Here is a 24,493-nt window from a genome sequence, read left to right on the forward strand (position 1 = left end):
TGCATCTCGGGGCGACATTGTCACTCTCCTGCAGTGATTGGATTCTATGGACAGAGATGGGATTTACACCAAGGCAATGATTTCAAAGCAGTACTTTCTTTGGAATAATATACTTTGGAGAAAATATGGTTCATCCAAATCAAAGTTATGAATACATATAAACAGAGTTTGAATGAATAATATTTAAGTCAACATTAACATTTAAATAAATACTTATTCAGTAAATGGGAATGAATCTGAGAATAATACAGAAATGTGACATGTGTGTAGGGTCACAGAAGGCGGATCTGATAGACATAATTGATGTGTCCATTGACCAATAGGGAATGGTGCTAATTTAGATGGGCGGGGTTTGTGTGACAGGGGACCAATGGTAAGGGCAGGGAGGCGGGAAGTGGTTTGATTGACGGAGGCGGAGCGGTTGTGGGACCGGCAAGATGGCGGCGCGTGTGGTGGGAGGGCGAGAGAATGGGCAGCCGCCTCTACCTCCACCGGGGAAACTAACGCCACCACCTCCTTCTGCTCAAGTGGTTATTGCCGCCGTTGGCGGCCAGCCCTCGAGTTGCCAGATGATTTGGCCGTCAGTCAGTGAGCTGAGCCGGGAGGTGCGGACCAATATCCTGTGCACGGTGAAGGGCTGCGGCAAAATCCTGCCGAACCCGCCGGCCCTCAGCATGCACCTGGTCAAATCACACAGGGTGCAGGTAGGTGCTCAACCACTGTCTCGCTCCAGCACAGCAACCGCACCCTCCCCCACTCTCCCAAATCCACTCCACATGACCACAAACCCTGATCCCCAAGCCCATCCCTCCCCATCCCCCCCTCCCGAGTGCACACTCTGACCCCACCCCCTGACTCTCCCTGACCTGCACTCCCCCAAACGCCACCCTCTGATCCCCCCCCATCCCACTCCCTGACCCCACACCCCCCCATCCCAATCCACTCCTCCAAACCCCCCCCCCCCAAAATCCTACATCCAAACCCCACTGCCTGACCCCCCCATCCCCAAACTCCACCCCTCTCCACCCGACCCCCACACCCCAAACCCTGACCCCCCCACTCTGCAAACCCCAAACCACACCCCCTGCCCCCCCCATACACCCTGCCCCCCCCCCCCCCCCCATACACCCAACCCCAAATCCCACTGCCTGACCCCCCCCACTCCCACAACCTGCACTCCCGACCCCACACTGAGGCACCGAACCCTGCCCCCATGCTCTCCCACCCCACCCCTGTGGTCTTCCCCCCCCCTCTCCACCCCCCCCCATCCCAGAATCTTGTCTCACTGCACCTTCCCCCGCGCCCACACTCTCTCTTCTTCCCCCACCCCATCCCCAGGATCTTCCTTCTCCTCTTCTCCTCCTCTCCTCCCCCCACCCAACCAACCCTTCACCCCATTTTGCACCATTTCCCTGAATCAGCCTGAACCCACCTCATTTATGTATGTATTTCAGTTATTTTAATACATGCAAACTCTTATGTTGTGTTGCATTTTTAGTCTCTCTGTTTAATCTGCACTAATGAGACGATAGGTAACCCAAAAGTGTGTGAGGGAGAGGGAGAGAGAGAGAAAGAAAAAGTGGAAATGTGTGTATAATGTGAGATGAGTACTGCAAAGAATTCTGGCTCTTCGGATCTGCACAATGCAGAATAGCTGGGCTGAATGACATATCTGTTTTTAAGTGGTGAACATTTTCAGATAACAAATACCATTTTGTTCATTTGTGCATTGTTTTTGCCGTATGAGAGGGTGTTGCATTGGAACTCTAGAAAATTGCTCTTTTGGAGATCCAGCACAGCCTTGATATGTTGAATGTTACGTTTGTGATTTCAGATTAAAAGGGCCAATGGTCAGTATCCACATTAAGGCTTTTCATTTGGTAAATGAAGTATAAATTATTTCTCCAAGTTGTCAAATTGATAAAGAGAGCATTGGTTTAGAATGTCCAAACCAAGAGGGAAGTTCTGTGTTTTCGTTATATTTAATTTGGATGTGAAGTAACTTTCCATAAATAGTGTTAGAAATGGAATTAGCGATAGCATTTTTGAAAGGGGTGGGTAAATATTTGTGAAGAAAATTAGAAAGGAAGAAATGAGTGTTGCTTAGCTACTAACCATTGCTGGTATGTAAGAAATAAGCTGAAGAGTATCACTGCATGTTATAAGCTGTTGTCATTTGCAAAGAAAAACCCTGCATGTTATGAATCTACAAATTAGATCAGGAAGCATTTGAATTGTCTAATTGGTATTGCTGCAGTAATAGGATTGTAGCAGTTTTTGTGTGTTTGTGCTGAGCAGAGGAAAATAATCATTTAAAATTCCCACCAGTCTGTATTCTGTGATCTCTGACGTGTGCTAAAATATGTGGTAATCACAGGTTTAAAAAATGAGTTGCTGATGTTAGTTATTTGAAGCTGAAAGGGGGTTCTAGTTGCGACACTTATTGGAATGTTGTTCACAGTGATAAAACTGGACATCTCAAAATGAGGAATTGCTGTTATTTACTTTGACTGTAGCACTTAATATAAATGCACATGGTATTATTTTCCACTGTCTGGTCTCCCCTGCAGTGATGAAGGTGCTGAATCTTTGCTCATTTGAGCATTTGTCATTTCAACTGAAAAAGGGGTGGAGGAAAATAGCTCTGACTGCATAGGAAGGTGATTCCTTAGCTTTTTAAAATAAAGGCTTGTTGAGTGAGTAATATCCAATTGAGTGTATATTAGTTTATCATTTCTGATGGTTGACTACTGCAGTACTTGAAATGTGAACTCAATAGCAATTCAAAAGCCTAATATTTCCCCCATTAAGAGACTTAAAAACGGTCATTTCTGGGAACTGCTTTATGAAAGACCATCAGCCTATTTAGTTTCAAGAGCATATTGCAAGATTGTTTGTTTAATGTGTTTCAAATAACTGAAATGTAGCTTCTAGGAAGAATGAAAAATTTATATTTAGTTAAAAGCTTGCATTCATAAATTCAAGCATTTAATGGACTGTCCCTGTGCAAATTAATTTAGTTTCAATTTAGCAGCCTGAAAGCAATCTGTTCCAAAGGTGGCATTCTGAATGTGCTCTTTATAGTATTAAAAGCTGTTAAAGTTGCTATAATATTACTAATTATAGTAGAATTGAACAATTATGGCATTACTTTGTTTTAAACATCTTTGTTTTAAAATTAAAGTCCAATTTTATTTTGTGCACCAAAACATTGTAAATTTAAATAGAGAAGCAATGAAAGTTTGGGAAATCTTGAGTTTGATAATACAGTAGTTTTGTATCAAACTGGAATGACTTTTTAATTTAACCTATTGTTCTCATCAATCTATTCAGATTATGGAACACCTCTGGAGCAGGTGGAATTTGAACGTAGGCCTCTTAGTTCAGGGGTAGTGACACTATCACTGTGCCATAAAAGGACTCTTGAAATGTCATTTATAGTGGGTTGTGGAGATGGGTTTCAGGAGCTGCTTGTTTTTATGGGGTATGGTTGTTGCAGACAAGGCCTTATGGCCATCCCTAATTGCCTTTTGAGCTAAGTGGTCATTTTAGTGCCTTTGGGAATTTCTAGTCATGCTTTAATAATAACTGAATGTAGTTACCCAAAACAATTCTATTTTGTATGAACAAAATACATTTTAAATTGATTGATTGAAGTTTGCATTTAGTCTGCATTCTGATCTAGAAAAGATGATTTATTGGAAGCATTTTTAAAATATTATTAAGAATATCTTTGTTTGTGAGGTGTCATAAATGTTGCAGGGCTGAGGAAGAACACTGGTCAGTGACCCTGGATGCAACCATATAGAGAAAAAGCTTGTTTGATTTATTGGTATTTACTTCAATTCCAGGACTGCAGCATTAATCCAACAATTAAGAAGGATCTGAAGTCATCTGTTCAGAAACTGTATTGCTGCCCCATTGAAGGTTGTCCAAGAGGACCGAACAGACCGTTTACCCAGTTTGCCCTTGTTAAGCAGGTAAGTGCTACTGGCCTGCAATCCCAATTGTTCGTGTCACATGATGCATGGTTCACAGTGGACAGGCAACCACTTTTAATATGGTTGTCTGATTGATCAATTGGTGAGTAGACGTGTTTTCTCTGGGCCAATGTTTATCCTTCAAACAAATAAAATGGTATTTCTAGTCATTGTAGCCTTACTGATTCTGGGAGGAGTTGTATGTAAATTGGCTCTTTCATATCTTTCCTACGTTGCAACAGTGACTATACTTCAAGGAATGACCTAACTGGCTTTAAGCTTGCCAGAGTATGTTTATGCTCTTGGATGCAGTTTCAGCTGACAGTTGTCTGTTTTGGATATGGGTTTATGATCAGTTGGATGCAGCATGGAAACAGACCCTTTAGTCCAACTTGTCCATGCCGACCAGATATCCTAACCCAATCTAGTCCCACCTGCCAGCACCTGGCCCATATCACTCCAAACCCTCCTTATTCATATACCCATCTAAATGCCTTTTAAAGGTTGATATTCTACCAGCCTCCACCACTTCTGGCAGCTCATTCCATACACGTACCACCCTCTGTGTGAAATAGTTGCCCCGTAGGTCTCTTTCTATATCTTTCCCCTCTCACTCTAAACCTATGCCCTCTAGTTTTGGACTCCCCCACACCAGGGAAAAGACTTTGTCTATTTATCCTATCAACGCCCCTCATAATTTTGTAAACCTCTGTAAGGTCACTCCTCAACGTCCTCCGCACCAGGGGAAACAGCCCCAGCCTGTTCAGCCTCTCCCTATAGCTCAAATCCTCTAACTCTGGCAACATCCTTGTAAATCTTTTCTGAGCCCTTTCAAGTTTCACAACATCCTTCCGATAGGAAGGAGACCAGAATTACACGTGATATTCCAACAGTGGCCTAACCAATGTCCTATACAGCTGCAACATGACCTCTCAACTCCTGTACTCAATACTCTGACCAATAAAGGAAAGCATACCAAACGTCGCCTTCACTATCCTATATTCCTGCGACTCTACTTTCAAGGAGTTATGAACCTGCACTTCAAGGTCTCTTTGTTCAGCAACACTCAGGAGGACCTTACCATTAAGTCCTGCTAAGATTTGCCTTCCCAAAATGCAGCACCTCGCATTTATCTAAATTAACTCCATCTGCCACTTCTCAGCCCATTGGCCCATCTGGTCAAGATCCCATGGTAATCTGAGGTAACCTTCTTCACTGTCCACTGCACCTCCAATTCTGGTGTCATCTGCAAACTTACTTACTATATCTCTTATGCTGACAACCAAATTATTTATATAAATGATGAAAAGTTGTGGACCCAGCACTGAGCCTTGTTGCACTCCATTGGTCACAGGCCTCCAGTCTGAAATACAACCCTCCACCACCACTCTCTTCTACCTTTGAGCCAGTTCTGTATCCAAATGGCTAGTTCTTCCTGTATTCCGTGAGATCTAACCTTGCTCACCAGTCTCCCATGCAGAACTTTGTTGAATGTCTTACTGAAGTCCATATAGATCGCATCTACTGCTCTGCCCTCTTGGCTACTTCTTCAAAAAACTCAGTCAAGTTTGTGAGACATGATTTCCCACGCACAAAGCCTTGTTGACTATACCTAATCAGTCCTTTCTTTTCCAAATACATATACATCCTGTCCCTGTGACTATCGATGATACAAATATCTCAATAAGAGGTCCAGCAATCACTTCCTTAGCTTCCGACAGAGTTCTCGGGTACATCTGATCAGGTTCTGGGGATTTATCCACTTTTATGCATTTCATGACTTCCAGCACATACTCCTCTCTAATATGGACATTTTGCAAGGTGTCACCATCTATTTCCCCACAGTCTATATCTTCCATATCCTTTTCCACAGTAAATACTGTTGAAAAATACTCATTTGGTTTATTTCCCCATTTTCTGCAGCTCCACACAAAGGCTGCCCTGCTGATCTTTGAGGGGCCCTATTCTCTCACTGGTTACACTTTTGTCCTTACATATTTGTAAAAACCCTTTGGATTCTCCTTAACTCTATTTGCCAAAGCTATCTCATGTCCCCTTTTCGCCCTCCGGATTTTCCTTTTAAGTATACTCCTACTGCCTTTATCCTCTTCGAAGGATTCACTCAATCTATCCTGTCTATACCTGCCATATGCATCCTTCTTTTTCTTAACTAAACCCTCAATTTCTTTAGTCATCCAGCACTCCCTATACCTATCAGCCTTTTCTTTCACCCTAACAGGAATATACTTTCTCTGGACTCTTGTTATCTCATTTCTGAAGGCTTCCCGTTTTCCAGCCATCCCTTTACCTGTGAACATTTGCCTCCATTCAGCTTTTGAAATTTCTTGCCTAATACTGTCAAAATTGGCTTTTCTCCAATTTAGAACTTCAACTTTTAGATCTGGTGTATCCATAATGAGTACAAACCCAACCAGCGAAAGCTGTCCTCATAAAACAGTTCCTCCATAATTGTGATCAACTTAGTGAACCTTCTCTGAACTGTTTCTGTAGCCAGAGGACTGAAACTGTTCAGGGTATTCGAGGTGTAATCTCAAGAGACTGGAATTTGAGGAGATCTGAGTTCTCACAGGATTGTAGGAGGCTATGTTATGGAGATTGGGAGTGTTGAGACCGTGGAGGGATTTTCTTTTTCAAACAAGAGTGAAACTTTTAATATTCCATTGCTGGTATAGAATTGAGCATGGGGTGCAGTCTGATTAAGATTTAGTGCATTGTAGGATGTGGCAGCAGAATTTTTCAAAGGTGAAATAGGGTGGAAAATCAGTCAACCAGGCATGTCTGGATGTAACAAAGATATGGATGAGTGTTTTACTCAGTCAAGATTACCCATTCACTTTCCATATTCTAATTTAAGATGCTTTTTGTCATTTTCTTGTTTCCTAGCACTTTATGAAAATTCATGCTGAAAAGAAACATAAGTGTGACAAATGTAGTAACTCGTATGGCACAGAATGGGACTTGAAACGACATGCTGAGGATTGTGGGAGGATCTTTCAGTGCACTTGTGGGTGTCCTTACGCCAGCAGACCAGCACTGCTGTCTCACATTTACAGAACTGGACATGAAATCCCTGCTGAGCACCGGTGAGTAAATGATCTACTAAACATCCTCCAGGTAGGCTGAGTGATCATTTAAAGGGTTTTCATGTGGCATGTCACCAGATCTGCTGTCGTGCAAATTATTCAAGCTATTGTTTTTAAATAATACACATCACGTCAAAACCATTTTGACTATTAACAAGTCTTTAACAGGAAGGAGCCTTGTCTGGCGTTTACACTGTCTTCTGAGCACCAACTCATCTAAAGTATTGACATTTTGAGCAAGCTGTGGAGTTGAAAAGTGTTAATTGCTAGATGCCACTTGAACATACAAGTGGACTGTAGTTCCATTCAACCTATACGTGCTAATGTTGTGCTCTTACAATACTTCCAACCTCTTAAATATTTGGGAGCAGCTCAACGTAAAATGTAGAAAATATATTTCTATTTTCAGTTAACACCATACAAAGGTGGTTTCAAACTTATGTAGACAGGCAGAAGGCTGCAAGAATACAGCAAGCGAGGCAGCATTAGGAGGTGCAGAAATCGACATTTCGGGTGTAACCCTTCAGGTCCTGGTCCTGAAGAAGGGTTGCATCCAAAACATCGACTTCTGCACCTGATGCTGTCTGGCTTTCTGCCTGTTTACTTTGGATTCCAGTATCTGCAGTTTTGTTTTTGTTTCAAACTTGTGTAACATTGTCATTCCTCTATACTCAGCTGGGCACCCTTTCTTAAGTCAAAGTGTAGTGCTGGAAAAGCACAGCAGGTCAGGCAGCATCTGAAAAGCAGGAGAGTCAACGTTTTGGCCATAAGCTTCCTCATGAAGGGCTTATGCCTGAAACGTTGATTCTCCTGCTCCTCAGATGCTTTTTCAAACTTTTCCAGCGCATCACTTTTCGACTCTCCAGCATCAGCTGTCCTCACTTTCACTTTTTTTAAAAGAAAAAGCCTGTATGGAGAGATGATATGCAAACCGATGCACAAAAGAGATGGCGTTACTCGTGCTCACTGTAACATCTTACCCCTAAATTTACCACAATCAAGTAATAGATGAATTGTTAATTTTCTGCAAAATTTTTTTAGATCCTGGAAATGTTCCTCAGACTGGAAAGTAACCGATATGATTCCTCTATTCAAGAAAGGAGAAAGGCAGAAAACTGTAGGCAGGTTTGGGTAAATTGTCAAAATTAATTGAGGCTATTGTTGGAGACTAAAAACTGAAGATCATTCGAAGGAGTTGAGTGGTGCTGGAAAAGCACAGCAGGTCAGGCAGCATCCGAGGAGCAGGAGAATCGACATTTTGAGCAAAAGCCCTTCATCGGATGCTGTGCTTTTCCAGCACCACTCTAATCTGGACTCTAATCTCCAGCATCTGCAGTCCTCACTTTTGCTTGTTGGAAGGAGTTGGTATGGCTTTGTGAAAGTGAAATCATGTCTAATCAGTTTATTGGAGTTCTTTGAAGGGGTAGCATATGCTCTAGATAAAGGGAAACCTGTATTGTATTGTATTTAATTTCCAGAAGGCAATGTGCCATAGGAGTTATTGTACACAGTATGCTCTTATGGTGTAGGAGGAAGCAAATTAGCATGGATAGAGGATTGGCTGGCAGAAAACAGAATGTGTTTGGGTTTTGGTCTGATTAGCAGAATGTGAAGAATGGAGTTCCCACAGGGGTCTGTGCTGCAATGGAGGCCTTGTTTTTTCTTTCAGTAACTTGGATGAGGGGATGAAAGGCAAGATAGCTAACTTTGCAGATGATACTTTGCTTTTTAAATTTGTATGTTGTGACAAGGCACAAGGAAATTGTAGACCAATGTAGATGCATTGAGTTGGTAGGCAAACACCTGGTGAATGGAGGAAAGTGGAGGAAAATTCAAAAAACTGGAGTATTACCTAAATGGAGAATATGTGCAAAATTCCAAGGTGTAGAGGGATTTGGGTGTCCTCGTGTATGAGTCACTAAAGGTTAACATGAAAGTACTACAACTGATTAAGGCCAATGGGATATTTTCCTTTGATATTTGAAATTAACTTAAAACTAAGAATGTTATGCTTCATTTGTATAGGCTCCTTATGTAAGCATGAATGTAAATGTATTGGAAGTTGTTCACAGGATGTTTAATAAATTGATACAGGATTAAGCAGGTTGTCTCGTGATGAAATATTGGACAAGTTGGAATTGTTTCCACTGGGGTTTAGAATGATGAGTAACGTGATCGACATATTATAACATTCTGAACAGCATTAAGGTGGATGTGGAAAGGACCCCACTCCACCTGTAAGACAGTGGAGGTGGAATCATTTTAATATTTTTAAGATGGAGGTAGAGACCTCCACTTTTGTCTCCAACAGGGTGTTGTACCTGAAAGATAATGCTTAAGAGATCTCTTGTAACGTAAAAACTGAGCATGGATATGGTAACATTTAAAGATCCAAGTGGATATATTACATGTATTACATCCTTGTGTAGCAAATTCGCATTCCTCAAGCACAGTTAAAACTAAGGGCTAACTTTAAGCTCTTACTCTACTGGAACCTGTTGCTCTCTTGTAGGGTAATGCTTGACAAGTGATTTGAAGTAATATGAAGTGTGAGATCTTAATATCCTCAAGTCACATTCTATAATGTAGTTAGGGGAGGTGGAGACTTTGGTAAATATCACTGAACAGCAATCCAGAGTCCCAGGCTAAAGCTCTGGAGATTTTGGATCAGATGCACCATTGGCAGATAGTGAAATTTGAATTCAGTAAAAATCTGAAATTAAAATCAAAAGCTGGTCTAATGGTGGCCATATAACAATTGTCAGAAAATCCATATGGTTCACTAATATTATTTGGGAAGGAAATCTGCTGTCCTTGGCCAGTCTGGCCTACATGTGAATAAGACCCACATCATTATAGTTGACTGTTAACTGCCCTCTGAACAGTTGGGGAACGGCAATAAATGCTGTTCTCGCTAGTGACATCCAGGTCCCATAAGTTAATTAGGAACAAGTGAAATGAGCTTGTTTTTATTTAAAGCTATCCTGGCATACTGACTGTGATACACAGCACAGCAGACTTCTGTTAAGCAAGAGAATCAAAGTTTATTGAGTGCAAATGGGAGTGTAGAATTCAAAACAAACTTATTGAATAGTTGAGCAGGTTAGACAGGCTTAATAATTTACATTTGCTCCTGATGTGGGCGGCATGGTGGTTAGCACTGCTGCCTCACAGCGCCAGAGACCCGGGTTCAATTCCCACCTCAGGCGACTGACTGTGTGGAGTTTGCATGTTCTCCCCATGTCTGTGTGGGTTTCCTCCGGGTGCTCTGGTTTCTTCCCACAGTCCAAAGATGTGCAGGTTAGGTGAATTGGCCATGCTAGATTGCCCGTAGTGTTAGGTAAGGGGCAAATGTAGGGGTATGGGTGGGTTGCACTTGGCTGGGTCGGTGTGGACTTGTTGGGCCGAAGGGCCTGTTTCCACACTGTAATGTAATGATTCATAAGTTCGTACGTGGTCCTCCTGCCCATTCTTCACTTCCCTACAAAATTTGAAATCTCAACTACTGTGTGAAAGAAATGCACCACCGATTTGAGGATGAATCTTTTTCAGTACTTCTGGCTGTGCAGGATTTAAAGAGCTGTAGCTGAACCATAGGTCAAATCATCTTTGTCACAGTATAAAATGTGAGCACTGGATTAAAGGAGCTTCTTGATCATCTTGGGCACAAAGGCCTAATGTGTTAATGTTTCTGGATTAAAGGATAAATTTCTTTCATTAAACTTAGGTGCACATGGATGTTTTTGAATTAAGGAATTAATTCTGTTATTACTTTTCAAAAAAAATCTTTTCCAATATGGCTCCTGAAAAGAACATCTGAAAATAAAGCTGACTGCAGGAAGACTAGTTCAAGAATACTTTAGTGCAAAAAACACCTGATCTGGAAACATGTTTAATCCCTTTGGACAGCTGTATGTTTGTCAGGAGAGTTCAGGAAGAACCAAACAACTTCTGACTTTTTTTTTTCCCCGTTGGAACTATTTACTGTCAGTTGTTGCACAAGTCCTACCTGGATAGGATAGCAATAGAACAAAAAAGTAAATCCTAAAGATGTTAGAGGTTCAGAAGTATTGACAAACATAAATGACTATACTGAACAAATTTAAATTAAAGCTTTTAAAAAAAAAAGTGACCTTACAACCCTGGCCTCGACTTCAGCATTGCTTTCTGCCTGTGACAATATCAGTAATACAAGGTCATCATTTTATACATTTTACATTGGAGAATCTTACTTTTTGAGAAATCTAATACAAAAACATCTGCATTTCAGGAAGTGGGGAATCCTGTGTTTCTCTTGTCTGCTTGTAAACCGTTTTATAATTTTGGCTGAGTCAGTTTCTAGCAGACAGTGAGGTCTGCAGATGCTGGAGATCAGAATTGGGAGTGTGTTGCTGGAAAAGCACAGGTCAGGCAGCATCCAAGGAGCAGGAGAATAAACATTTCGGGCCGGAGCCCAAATTCCTGATTCCTGATGAAGTGCTCCGGCCTGAAACATTGATTTTTCCTGCTTCTCGGTTTCTATTTTCCTGCTTCCTAAGTTTCTATTTCAAATGTTCTTCTCTCAAACGTAACTTGCATTTAAACGTTGGGAAGACCAAAGCCATTGTCTGCTCCTTAGTTGCCAGCATCTCTTTCCCTACCAGTTATGAAACTGAACCAGACTATAGCCAACCTTAACAGTATATTTGATTCAGAAATTAGATTTCAACCACATTTTCACCATAACTGACATCACCTACTTCAACTTGCATAAAACTTCTGACTCCATTCCTCTACTCATTTACTGCTGAACACCCCATCCCTGCTTTTTGTTAGCTCTAGTTCTGACTATCTCCTGATTAGAATCTTATTCTACTGCTTGTAAACTTGAGATCATCTAAACATTTGTCCAGATGCCATTGTGCTTCTAATCCTGTTCACCCTGCACATGCCATTCCACACTGGTTTTCAGTTGAACAGCTACTTGGTTGTAGCTACTTCTGGCAGATCTGTCTTGGTATATGCTGTGCTTGTCTGTCTTGCACCAGCTTCCTGCATGCACTGTTGTTGTTCTGTAACTGCTCCATGACATCTGTTATCCAACTTCTCCTCCTTCTCCTCCTCCTTCTGCCCCCCCCCCCCCCCCCCGCCACGGAATCCTTGGTTTTTTTTCTCGCTACCTTCCACTTTGTCTTCCATAAGAGACCTGCAGCTCTTCTGCTCCAATCAAGTGGCTGAAATACATTTTCCTCTCTAGATGATTTTCTTTAAAAAAAGCATTTTTATTTTGTCTTGCAATTTTGAGTAAGTCTTCAACTGTTTTCTGGCCTATATGTGAAATTATTGGTACACTCGACTCTGATGTCTTGACATCGACACTTCAAAGGCTTGTATTTCTTGTTTTCGTTTTATTGCTCAGATTTATGAGGGATGTAGAAAATGGATAGAATGAAGCATTTTAAGTTTTTCTTCACAAGCTTGAGTTTTCCTAACACATTTCATCATCATCAAAATTACTTCTGGCTATCTTTCTAACTCTGACATCACATCTATAATCTTTAGAAGTAAGTTGTTGTCACATGTACTCACATGAGTATAATAAAAAGGTTACACAGTGGCTCCTTACTGTGTCACCACACATACAAAAATACCTAGGTACAGATTCTTAGGAATAAATAAGAACAATGAAGAAATAAAAGTCCAGCATTACAGACCTCTGTGCCATCTTAGGTACAAAAGGTATCCATGTACAAAATCTAAATAAATTAGAATAAAGAAATAAGAAAAGTTCAGAATTACAGTCCTTCCAAGCAGAGAAGATTGAACAGATGACTCCATACCGGCTTAATTTGAGGCTGGGACTCCACGCTGACTTCACCCGGACGTCACTGCCGCCTAAGAACAGGAAGTTAGAAGTAGTTTTTAAAAAAGAGGGAAACGGGGAGAGCAAATGAGCTCTGGCTCAGGAGTCCTACTCTGCCATCTTGCATTAGGATTAGTCATCTGTAGGATGTGGGCATCGCAGGTTGGGCTAGCATTTATTGCTCATGCGTAACAGATTTAAGGTGGAAGTGTGGCACTGCAGTCCATTGTCACCCCTTCTACACCGACAACTTCTTAACTTGTTTGTGTGACACCATTCATTTCAATCTTCACTTTATTCTAATGAGCTTCTTCTAAATATTAATTTTTTCTCTAATTTATATGTTCAATCCATATTCTAAATGTCAAGATGTTACTTTATGTACACAATTTTTGTAAATAATGCTATGTTGTTAACTTACCAGAAGTTTCTTGCCTCCTATTGTTACCCCTGGAAATTCATCTTATTCCTACAAATTTGTTTTGTTTGTTTTTTTTAAATTATTTTTATGTTGTGGTTTGTGATCTATGCTGACAAGTACTTGGGAGGTACTTCCACTGCTGTTTTAGTAATTTATCTTGAGATATTCTGCCATCTACTGGAATGCATTGGTCCTGATGATGATGATTAATTTTTAATCAAAATAGACATGTCAAATTTGAAAAGGCTACTTTGCCATTGTAAATTGACTGAGCACCCAAGCAATACTGTCTACTGGAGTAGTCCATCAGTCATAGAGTCATAGAGATGTACAGCATGGAAACAGACCCTTCGGTCCAACTAGTCCATGCCGACCAGATATCCCAACCTAACTTAGTCCCACTAGCCAGCACGTGGCCCTTATCCCTCCAAACCCTTCCTGTTTGTATACGTAGCCCGATGCCTTTTAAATGTTGCAATTGTACTAACCTCCACCACTTCCTCTGGCAGCTCATTCCATACATGTACCACCCTCTGCGTGAAAACGTTACCCCTTATGTCCCTTTTATCTTTCCCTTCTCACCCTAAACCTGTGCCCTGTAGTTCTGGACTTCCCCACCTCAGGGGAAAGACTTTGTTTATTTTTCCTATCCATGCCCCCCATGATTTTATAAACCTCTGTATAAGCACGTCTCAAATGTCACCCCTCAGCCTCTGACGGTCCAGGTAAACTGCCCCAGCCTGTTCAGCTTCTCCATATAGCTCAAATCCTCCAACCCTGGCAACATCCTTGTAAATCTTTTCTGAACCCTTTTAAGTTTCACAACATCTTTCTGATAGGAAGGAGACCAGAATTGCAAGCAATATTCCAACAGTGGCCTAACCAATGTCCTGTACAGCCACAACATGACCTCCCAACCCCTGTACTCAATACTCTGACCAATAAAGGAGAGCATACCAAACTATCCTATCTACCTGTGACTCTACTTTCAAGGAGCTGTGAACCTGCACTCCAAGGTCTCTTTGTTCAGCAACACTCCCTCGGACCTTACCATTAAGTGTATAATTCCTGCTAAGACTTGCTTTCCTAAAATGCACCACCTGGCATTAATCTAAATTAAACTCCACCTGCCACTCCTTAGCCCACTGGCCCATCTGATCAAGATTCTGTTGTAATCTGAGGTAACTCTCTTTGCTGTCCACTACACCTTTCATTTTGGTGTCATCTGCAAACTTGCTAACTATGCTTCCTATGTTTTCATCCAAATCATTTTAAAAAAATGATGAAAAGTAGTGGACCCAGCACCAATCCTTGTGGCACTCCACTGATCATGGGCCTCCAGTCTAAAAAAAAACCTCTACTACCACCCTCTGTCTTCTACCTTCGCGCTAGTTCTGTATCCAAATGGCTACTTCTCCCTGTATTCCATGAGATCTAATGTTGCTAACCAGTCTCCCATGAGGAACCTTGTCGAATGCCTTACTGAAGTCCATATAGATCACATCCACCGCTCTGCCCTCATCAATCCTCTTTGTTAGTACAAAAATCTCAATAAAGTTTGTGACGTGATTTCCCACGCACAAAGCCATGTTGGCTACCCCTAATCAATCCTTGCCTTCCCAAATGCATGTACATCAGGATTCCCTCTAACAACTTGCCAACCACCAATGTCAGGCTCACTGGTCTATAATTCCCTGGCTTGTCCTTACCACCTTTCTTAAATAGTGGCACCATGTTAGCCATCTTCCAGTCTTTTGACAGCTCACCTGTGACAGAGGTTTAGGTCCTGGGATTTATCCACTTTCATGTTTCAAGACATCCAGCACTTCCTGTTCTGTAATATGGACATTTTTCAAGATGTCATCATCTATTTCTCTACATTCTATATCTTCCATGTCCTTTTCCACAGTAAACACTCTTGGATCAGTCTTTGATGTCTTTATTCCTTGAGATGCAGGATGCAAAACAAAACCATTTTTACTCGAGCTACTTTCTGCCCACAGGGTGGTGGAAGCAGGGACAATAATATTTGAAAGGAAATTGGGCATTTGTGGGTAATTAATCTGGTTGGCTCAGGGTTGTATGAGTGGGTGGGATTGATTAGGTTGCTCTATAAGAGAGCTAGTTTGAGCTTATTTGGCTGAATATCACCTCCTATGACACACTGACTCTGAATGGTTAAACATCTCCTTAGCTGTTGAAACTGTATGAATCTTAATTGCATTGCAGTATCCTTCACTCTGCCATAAAATTAAGATAAATTGTAGCTGCTGGTGTCTGTTCATCACTTCTGCTGTGATATATCTAAACCTTCTGGGAACAAGCGTGATACTAATTGCTTTAATCTGCAAATGTTGGCTGTGCCAATGCGTCCCCAGGTTCAGCATTTTTGGAATATGTTGCCAGCGTTCATAGAATTCTCCTGCTATGAAACATAGAGACAGGGAAAAAGTCAACTTTATAAATGACAATCATTGGGCAAATTCAAGGATCCTCTGATGCAGGTCGGAGAACCAAGGCATCGAGCATATGTTCGTGGAGCAGCTGCAGACCTAGTTTCAGCCATGCCGTTGTGGCCAGACACTGAATGAAAGCCAATCAGTTACTCGTTGGAAGGCAGAAAAATCATGGGTAGTCACATGCTGCCTGTATGGTTGTTCTTGGTTTCCATTTGGTCACTGGTTTCTGACTTGTTAGTTTCCTCTGCTTCTACTTGGTTTGAGGTAAACCACATTAATTACCAAACTAGTAATTTTAATTATTCTTTGCACACTCCAGGTTTTAAAAATTCAAGGGGGACCTCTTGCAGTAGTAGTGTCCCAACCTTTGAGCCAGGAAGCACAGGTTCAAGCCCCATCAACTCCAGAGTTGTAACAATATCTCTGAGCAAATTTACTTGAGCTCAATCTTAAAAAGTACAGATTGGCTCTTGGTATTAAGCCAGTCTTCAGCTTTACTAAAGTACATTTGTTTCAGTGCTAATATGGATTTCAGTTGCACAAAGGACTGGGAAGGGAAGATGCTAAAAAAAAGTTTTCCTGCTGCAGTATCTAGAGCATGGGATTACAGTCTTGAAATAAGGATTGGTCAGTTTACTATTGGGATGAGGAGTACAGCAGAGTAGATTCAAAGGGCTGCCTGGCCTACTTCTATTTATTATTTTCGTGTAACTTGCTCTTTAGATTTGTTAAACACAGCTGTAGGTCTTTAAATTCTGTTTGAAATTAATGATCATTAGGTCTCCATCGACCATGAGCTCTGAAAGGCTCACTAATCTTAACCACGTAAATGATATGGTTCTTTTCTTGTTGAGATGTGCTTATGCCAAGACATGTTATTCCTCATCATAATTATGTATAATAATCTTATTTCATTGCTATTCCCCTGAATTCTTCAGACATCTTGTATCTAAAATAGTGCATTGTTTGTTTGTTTTGCGTTAACCAGCATCTGACTAGAGATTAATGTAGGCAAATTAAAAATGAGTAATTTTGCACCCTTTCACAATTAGTGGAGCTCTCTGTGCTTAATGCAAAGGTACAAAAATAAATCTGACTTTCTCGATTGCATCATTAGCAACACTTTATCAAAATGTGAAGCTGTGGATACTGTGCCTTATCGAGGTGGAATTTAAAATTTGTGTGATTCAGCCATAGTGCACTATGAAATAGTCAACATGTCACCTTGGTCATTCTTATGACCACTTGAATGTCCTTGTGCTGGGGGTGCAATGCTTGTGAAAGAGGTAAGGGTTCTAATGGCCAAATTTGTCTTATTTACCGTACAGGGATCCACCACGTAAGAAGAGAAAAAATGAGTGGCCAAATCAGAATTGCTTGAACCAGGTAGCAAAAGTGAAGCAGGAAATCCAGGTGGTTCAAGATCCAACAGAGATGAACAAAAGAACCTGCATCAAAAACTCCTGCGGAGATGATTGCATTAAGCAGCCTCCTGCCAAACAAATTCAGAAGTTGTTGTTACCAAAGCCCAGGGTTGCACTTGTTAAACTTCCTGTAATGCACTTAACACATTTACCAGTTATTTTATCTTCGGGCACATCCGTGGATAATTCAGTCAAGTCCATTGTTGTTGCTGTTGACGATCAAGGATCTATTCTAAGCACAATGCATATTTTGCCTCCTTCAGTGGAAACTGTGACACCGTCTATGGAAGTGAAAGGGTTAAGTTTTAAAGGTGGTCTCCCCACCTCCAAGGTGACTAGCGTCATGATGGTTGAACCAGTCAGTACTGCAGTGCAAATCAACGTGGATTCAGGTTTTGTCAATAACCAAGCTTTTCCTTCACTTGGAGACATAGGCAGTAAAAACAAATTTAACTCCACAAATGTTCAGACAGAGGTATCATACCTTGCACAGAACACAGCACCAGAATCTCTAGCTACATGCTACTCTACAGAGAATACTGTGTCGGCTTGTGCACAGACTGATCTGAGTATCAGCGCTCAAGTTTTGCTACCCGTAAGTGTCCAAACGCAAACTTTTGAACCAGACATGAAAATCACTACGTCAATAAGTGCTCAGACAGATTCGTTTGGTCAGACTTGTTTTCCATTGTTTGGTGTTTCAAGGAAAACGCAAACTAGTTTGGTGAATTCTGCTCATGATGAAAGCTCTGCAGTTCAAGCACTAATTAACACAAGTAATCATGAAGACATTTTTGACCATTCTTTAGTTTCCTCATATAGTGTTTGTACACAGACTCAAACTAATTTCCCTCTGGATGCAGGAGGCATGAACCAAAAGTTATCTCATGATGATCTCTTACAGAGCTCTAAATCAGCTGTTGAATTTCACATTAACTCCACTTTACTTCAACAGAATCCTATGACTGACAATCAAACTCAGACAATTAACCTGTTTAATGACTTGGAAAATATCCTGTCAGAAAGCATAGCCAATCATTCATTAGAAAATCGTGGTCTTTTATCCGATGCCTCTGAGAGTATGACAAGCAGCCAGGCACACAGCGCGGGTATTGACTTTGATATTGAATTTTTATCTGCAAGCAACATACAAACACAGACAGAAGAGAATGAATTTGGTACTTTGCAAACAGAGTCTGCTTTGGAATCTCTGGATATCGAGACTCAGACTGACTTCTTGTTTTCAGACCATCCTGCTCAAGCATACAATGGCAGGGGACAGTCCACTTATTTAGGGCTAGAAATGTTTGATACGCAGACTCAGACAGACTTCAATTTCTTGATAGATAGCAGTACGCATCTGCCTCTGGACAGTATTTTGAAACAGTCCAGTTTATCTTTAAGTGCAGAGTCCTCTGGTACCAAAATTCAGACTGGTAATGTATGTTATAGAAATAATTTGAATTGTGCCTCTGAAAGCCAAGTCCAGTTAAACTGCACTGAAACACAGACTACCTTTGAAAACCTCAGCAGTCTATTCTTCACTAGCAATGAAACACAGACCGTAATGGATGACTTTCTGTTGGCAGATACGGCATGGAACACAATGGAATCACATTTCAGCTCAGTGGAAACACAAACATGCGATGAAATCTTTTCCTTGTTTCGAAATACTGATAAAAACAGTGACTGAATTGCACAGCTATCAAGCAGCATTGACCTCTGGATTGGTGCCCTAGAAAGTGGCAACATTTCATGTTGAAGTGTGGTGTTGCATTACTGTGCACCTCTTTGGGCAGCTGTGTATGGGGCTGAGAGGAAAATGGCAGAGAAGTTTTAAACTGATCTGAAGTCTTTCTCTTTGGGTGTCTGGATATCCTTTTCTTGGGTTAAAAAGCATTAATAAGTTTAGGCTTTACAAATGCTGTTCTGTGATTCAGCATTCTTTAGTTTTTCTAATCCATGACCCCCATCCAGTTAGACTTTTGCTTTCCCCCTGAGACTTTCCTTCAATGCACTGCTAGTGTTTATACTCTGGAATGTTTATAAAGCCATGTCTTTCCATGTTTACAAGTGAGGAATTAGATATACCTTGCCATTTCTGATTTTCTTTTGTTAGTTTTCAGTCTCCTTTGTACCTTCCACCATGATAGTTGGCTTATTTATGGTTAGAAATAGACAAAAGAGATCCCCTCGTGCTTTGTTCAAGATGCACTTATTCACACATGGCCCTCACTAGCTTATCTAGAAAGTTCTTCATCTAAAACCAATAACTCTGGATACATTCTTAAAGGTTTCAACACCTCCTGTTTCTGTATCTCCTGTCCAATCTAAAAGTAGGTTTTCACCAATGTGATAAATGAAAATGTTCAGTGATCTTTATTTTAAATACTTGCTTTTCACGTCCCTGTGAGTTAAATGAACTCCAGCTTAAATTTTGAGGTTTGACAACCCTTTCCAAATCTGGTATTGGTTATTGTCAGTATATGCACTTTGTAAACATGGTTTGTTGGATATCTTTTGGGCAGAGGAGTTCCTCTGCTAGTGGCAGTTGGTTAATCATCATGCTTCAGCCATGTTGATAGCACAAACTGCACATTGAAATTGTAACTGTATTGGTATCTGTGACTTCATTACTCATTCACATGATTAATTGAGTAGCTGAATACTTTTCACACAATACAGTGAAATCATTAAACAGTGCATCTTCATTGTGCAAGAGTGCATTTTCCCCCCATTAGATTAATGGCATAATGCAGTTCATGCAACCTGTTACTTTTGCTGTAAATTGGATTACAATTATTTAATTTGACCAGATCAGTGTAAAGCTTCCATGACCTTCCAAAAACCTAATTACCCAATCCTGAAGTGACCAATTTTGGTGATTCCACTCTTATTAGTTACTGAATTTGCACATGTAACCACTTTTAAGTCCTTCAGTGGCTACAAATTTTAATTATTCATGTGTGTTAGTTTTTTTTGGGCATACCCTCGGTCTTTAGAAATTGCTTTGCTGTTGCACATGACCATTCACAGTGCTGCTTGTAACCTAATTAAATTGCTGGCATGAAGCAGTTGCAAATGTTGTTGGACTACGTTTGGGCTCTCGTCTAGCTTTTAAGAATCTAAGGGCCCAAATTTATAATGTTGCCATTAGCTTAGCTAAAGCAGGCTGTAATTAATCAAGAACTGCTCCATCAGAATCCTACCTGAGTGAGAGTGCACGATCATCCATGTTTGTCTTTCACTGAATTAGTTCATAGGCACAGCCTTGAAATTGATGTCTATAACTATTATGTGATTTTTAGCTTGATCACCTTATGACATAATTTCATAAAATCTTCCTTCCATGTAAATGACTGTGACTCAAGTAATGGAGGTCCTGTATCGTTGCTAACTTTTGGATATCAAATCCAGGCTTGAAATAAGTATATCATGAAAATATTCTCCTTATTGTGATGGGTTCCCATCTAGACCTCATCCAAATAACATATGCTGCTGTATCCTTGCTCCATCACTGAATAATTTGAGACTCCTTTGGAAGATGAGTTCTCCAGGGAAAAGTACTTGCTACATATCGTGGCTGAAACTTTCTGCCTGAATCTCAGGAAAAATGTTTAATTTTGTTTCATTTCCTTGATTTCTACATCTTTGTATTCCAGACTCCTAATGGCCACTTATTGTTATTGTGGAAAAATGGAGTCTAGTCTGCTGGCAAGTTTGGAGTTCTTGTGTGACCAGAAGTCTTTCTGGAAACCAGCATCAATTCCTGCACTGGAAGATAAAGTACTGAATTGTTAGTACTTGATTCGAGGGCTTTACAGAATTGGTGATTCTAAGAAACTAGTAAATCATTTTTTTTAATTCCATAGGACTGATTTATATTACGTACTAGGGACATGCTGAATTGGTTCTGTCAAATGAGGAGAGATGCAAATTAGTAAGCACCTCGATATCAAGATCCAATTTGCAAGTGCAAACTCCTGTTTATTGAAGCTTTGCACAAATTTACATCCATTGAATTTTCCCATCTGAAATTTTTGCAAAGAAAAGTTCAAAAATTATTTATAACAACATGATTGCAGTCTCCAGTAGTGCTTTGGAACCATGAGGCACCTATTAAAGAAGGACAATTCCTTTTTTAAGGCTACATTTAGTGCATAACTTTATCTGTCTTCTGTCTGCCAGACGATCCAAAATATTAAAAAGCCCATTCACACCGAATGGCTCTGTTGGACTTGTGCTCCTGATTTCCCCAGTTAGAAGAATCGTGAAAACCAATCGGGGCAGTGTCTTTGATTACTCTGTTTCAACATGCATGTCTCAGTTTGGAGCAGTAGCTTATCACCTGAAACTGTTTTTAATACACTTTCATCCTTGAGATGTGGTGATAGAACAATTTTGTATTACACAAAATACTGACTTGTTATATATCTTTATAAAGAGTTTTGGTTTCCTATATCTTGAGACCTTCCCAGAGCTGTATTTGGATATACATTTCATTCATTTAATATATGTAACTCCTACAGTATTAGACCAAAAGCTCAACTACATTTTCATGATATTGTCTGTATTTGTGTTCATGCTGCTATTTTTCAATGCTATGTCTAGATTTGTCTGTTAGTAACTTAGTGTCAATTTGTTTTTAAAATTCCGACCAAATGTTGTTTCACAAATTGGTTTGCAATTGATGTGTTGCAATACTTTCATAATACCACTTTAATTCTTCCATGCATTGAATGAGATGTGCCATTTGCTGTTGGTAGTTTCAAAAATAAATAAACTGTAATATCTGTGGCTTCTGGAATGAACTGTTTAATATCGCTATGCTTAACATTGATAGCTAAACTTAGTATTTGGTGGTAAATTTATTAAGGCTAAATAATACTCCAATCAGTGTGATTTTAATGCTGCACCAAACTGCCTTTTTGGCAGTACTTTATTGCTCAAGTTGGTTTCATCACTAGCAGTTTGTGATTAAACTGAAACCATAGGTATTTCATGTTTGCATGACAAAGTTTAAAATGCTGTCCCCAGACAAACTATTTACCCCACCCCCAGGTCAACTGATAGCAGTGACCAATGACTGATTGAAATCTTAGTGTAGCAAATAGTGTACAGATGCATTAGCATTTTGAAATCACTTTGAAATCATTAACACTGAATTAATCTTATTTTCATACTTATGAATAATACATTCAAAAGGTTTTTCCCATTGATCAAAGTTATTATCCTTTTCATAGCAAATGAGCATTTCTGCACACAGTGACCATTTGGATTAATTACTGCACTGTAGGCTTACAGGACTCTAACAGAGGAGTATTCTGCCTGCTTTAACCAAAGTGTTGTAGACATAACCTGCTGTGTCAGTGGACCTTGTGGACACATTTTTAAAATGCTTTATTTCTAAGTCAGGTAATGTGTCACGTGTAGCTTGTCCTGGGTGATGTACTTCATATTTCATGCTTTCTGTACTGGTCTTTTATTGGAGTAAACTTTATTTTAGTTAAATAAACTACAGTTTTTTTGTGGGTAATCTCCTTTTGCAGTTCATTACTTTTTTAAAAAGTGTATGCACATGCAATACATTTAATACTGTCTATATTCTTGGGTAGAGTACATTAAGATTGTTTGCTTCAGGAAATCAGTTTGTTTGGCTGAAAATGCTAAAGTGGTTAAGTTTTTGAGGTAGAATAAGTAGCAGTGTTACTTTTATTTTTGGTCAGCTGGTAAACTATATTTCTTAATTTTCCTTCAATTTGAGTTTCACTTCCTTACGTGCCTTTGTGTTGTGTCTCAGTACCTTTTTCCCGCCTTGTGTCTCAGATTAGTTGTTTTGGATTTAGTTTTCAGTCTAAAAGTAACACCACTGTTTTTGGTATTCCTGGCTCAGGAAGGGGGCAAATCAACCACTGTTCACATTCCCGTTTCTTGCTCAGTCGATTTGGAATGGCCTGAGGAGTGAAGCAGGCTCAGACATTAAATACCTAAGCTGTTATAGGAGGGATAGCAACGTGGTCAAAACCTCTGGAAGTTTCTGATATTTTTGAGTGGGAGTTGGTGCCCTTTGGAGGGCACCAGCAAAAAGCAACTTACCCTGTAGTATATGGGTTGATGAGTTTTTGCTTTTGATTACTGAGATGATTTTAGAAAAATTTGAGTTGTAATTTATTTTTTGTTTCAGTAGTTGGACATTTGCATCTAAAATTGCAAGATTCATGACTTTTTGCTGCTTCACAAAAATTTTGTGACTAAAATGTTTAGTGGACAAGTAGCTGCTCCATTTAACTAGATAAGTTTATTTGCATACATTTTAATGGTAACTTTATTCCTTCGGCATTACATATCAAATTTTGTCCCATTTTACTGTGTAAATATCTGTCATTTCAATCCATGTAAACTATATTGTGCCAAAAGTGATTTTTTTTCTTTGTGTTAAATATGCATTTTGTCGTGAGTGACCGTTTCTTTTAAGCTGATGCTTAACTTCAGATGTATTTTGTTGTACTCCACTTCACTGGAATTTTGCACATTAAGTTATTTTCCCAATATATCATGTTAGTGGATGTTCTGTGAAAAGCACATGGATGCCGGTCAAATTATGCAGCATTATACAAAATAAAGACTTGTTTTTTCTCTGACATGAGTAGCATATTTTTTTTAAAATGCAGACTTAAATTATAAAAATGATATCCAACCGACTGCACAGTTGTTACTGTTGTTAGAATTCAGTTATGAAGATAATCTTTGATTTTCTAAAATGCAAATAAACAATAAAAGTAAACCTGCCCTTTTTCGGTTACATTGGACTGTGGTTTTGTGTATATGTCACACAAGGTCAAATGCTTGTGGAGGTGCTTGAGTTGGACTGGCGTGGACAAAATTAAAAATCACACAACACCAGGGTCATAATCCAACAGGTTTATTTGGAAACACTAGCTTTTGAGATCTAAGTAGTTGACAACCACCTGATAAGCACGCAGCACCTCAAAAGCTAGTGCTTCCAAATAAACCTGTTGGGCTATAATCTGGTGTGATTTTTAACAAGGTCAATTGCAAATAATTTGAGGCACCTGAGTTTTTCCACAATGTGTTGAAAAATTAGAATTTTTTTTATTTGAAATGGCTTTGGAAATCTAATTGCATGGATAGGCAAATATGTTTAAAGAAATGTAACTATAAATTTTCAAAATCTTTTAATTTTCGAACTACTTTATTCCTCAATCAACATCACAAATCAATTGGTTATTATCATACTGCTGT

At 39.9% G+C, this 24,493-nt stretch overlaps 1 protein-coding gene across 1 annotated transcript; it reads left to right on the forward strand.

The window, feature by feature from the left end:
• The first annotated feature begins 420 nt into the window (after positions 1 to 420).
• On the forward strand, positions 421 to 23,895 carry atmin (ATM interactor). Its single transcript, XM_072595877.1, has 4 exons — positions 421 to 704; positions 3,852 to 3,980; positions 6,885 to 7,084; positions 17,135 to 23,895. The coding sequence occupies exons 1-4, from the start codon at positions 438 to 440 to the stop codon at positions 18,921 to 18,923; spliced, it is 2,385 nt and encodes a 794-aa protein (XP_072451978.1). The 5' UTR covers positions 421 to 437; the 3' UTR covers positions 18,924 to 23,895.
• Positions 23,896 to 24,493: the final 598 nt, after the last annotated feature.

This window comes from Chiloscyllium punctatum, chromosome 26 (assembly GCF_047496795.1).
Source record: "Chiloscyllium punctatum isolate Juve2018m chromosome 26, sChiPun1.3, whole genome shotgun sequence".
Taxonomy (NCBI): Eukaryota; Metazoa; Chordata; class Chondrichthyes; order Orectolobiformes; family Hemiscylliidae; genus Chiloscyllium; species Chiloscyllium punctatum.

Bases quoted from the DNA above. Each gene is read 5' to 3' on its own strand.
- atmin (XM_072595877.1), top strand. From the start codon at position 438: ATGGCGGCGCGTGTGGTGGGAGGGCGAGAGAATGGGCAGCCGCCTCTA. The intron at 705-3,851 runs GTAGGTGCTCAA...CTTCAATTCCAG, and splicing joins TCAAATCACACAGGGTGCAG to GACTGCAGCATTAATCCAAC. The intron at 7,085-17,134 runs GTGAGTAAATGA...TTTACCGTACAG, and splicing joins GAAATCCCTGCTGAGCACCG to GGATCCACCACGTAAGAAGA.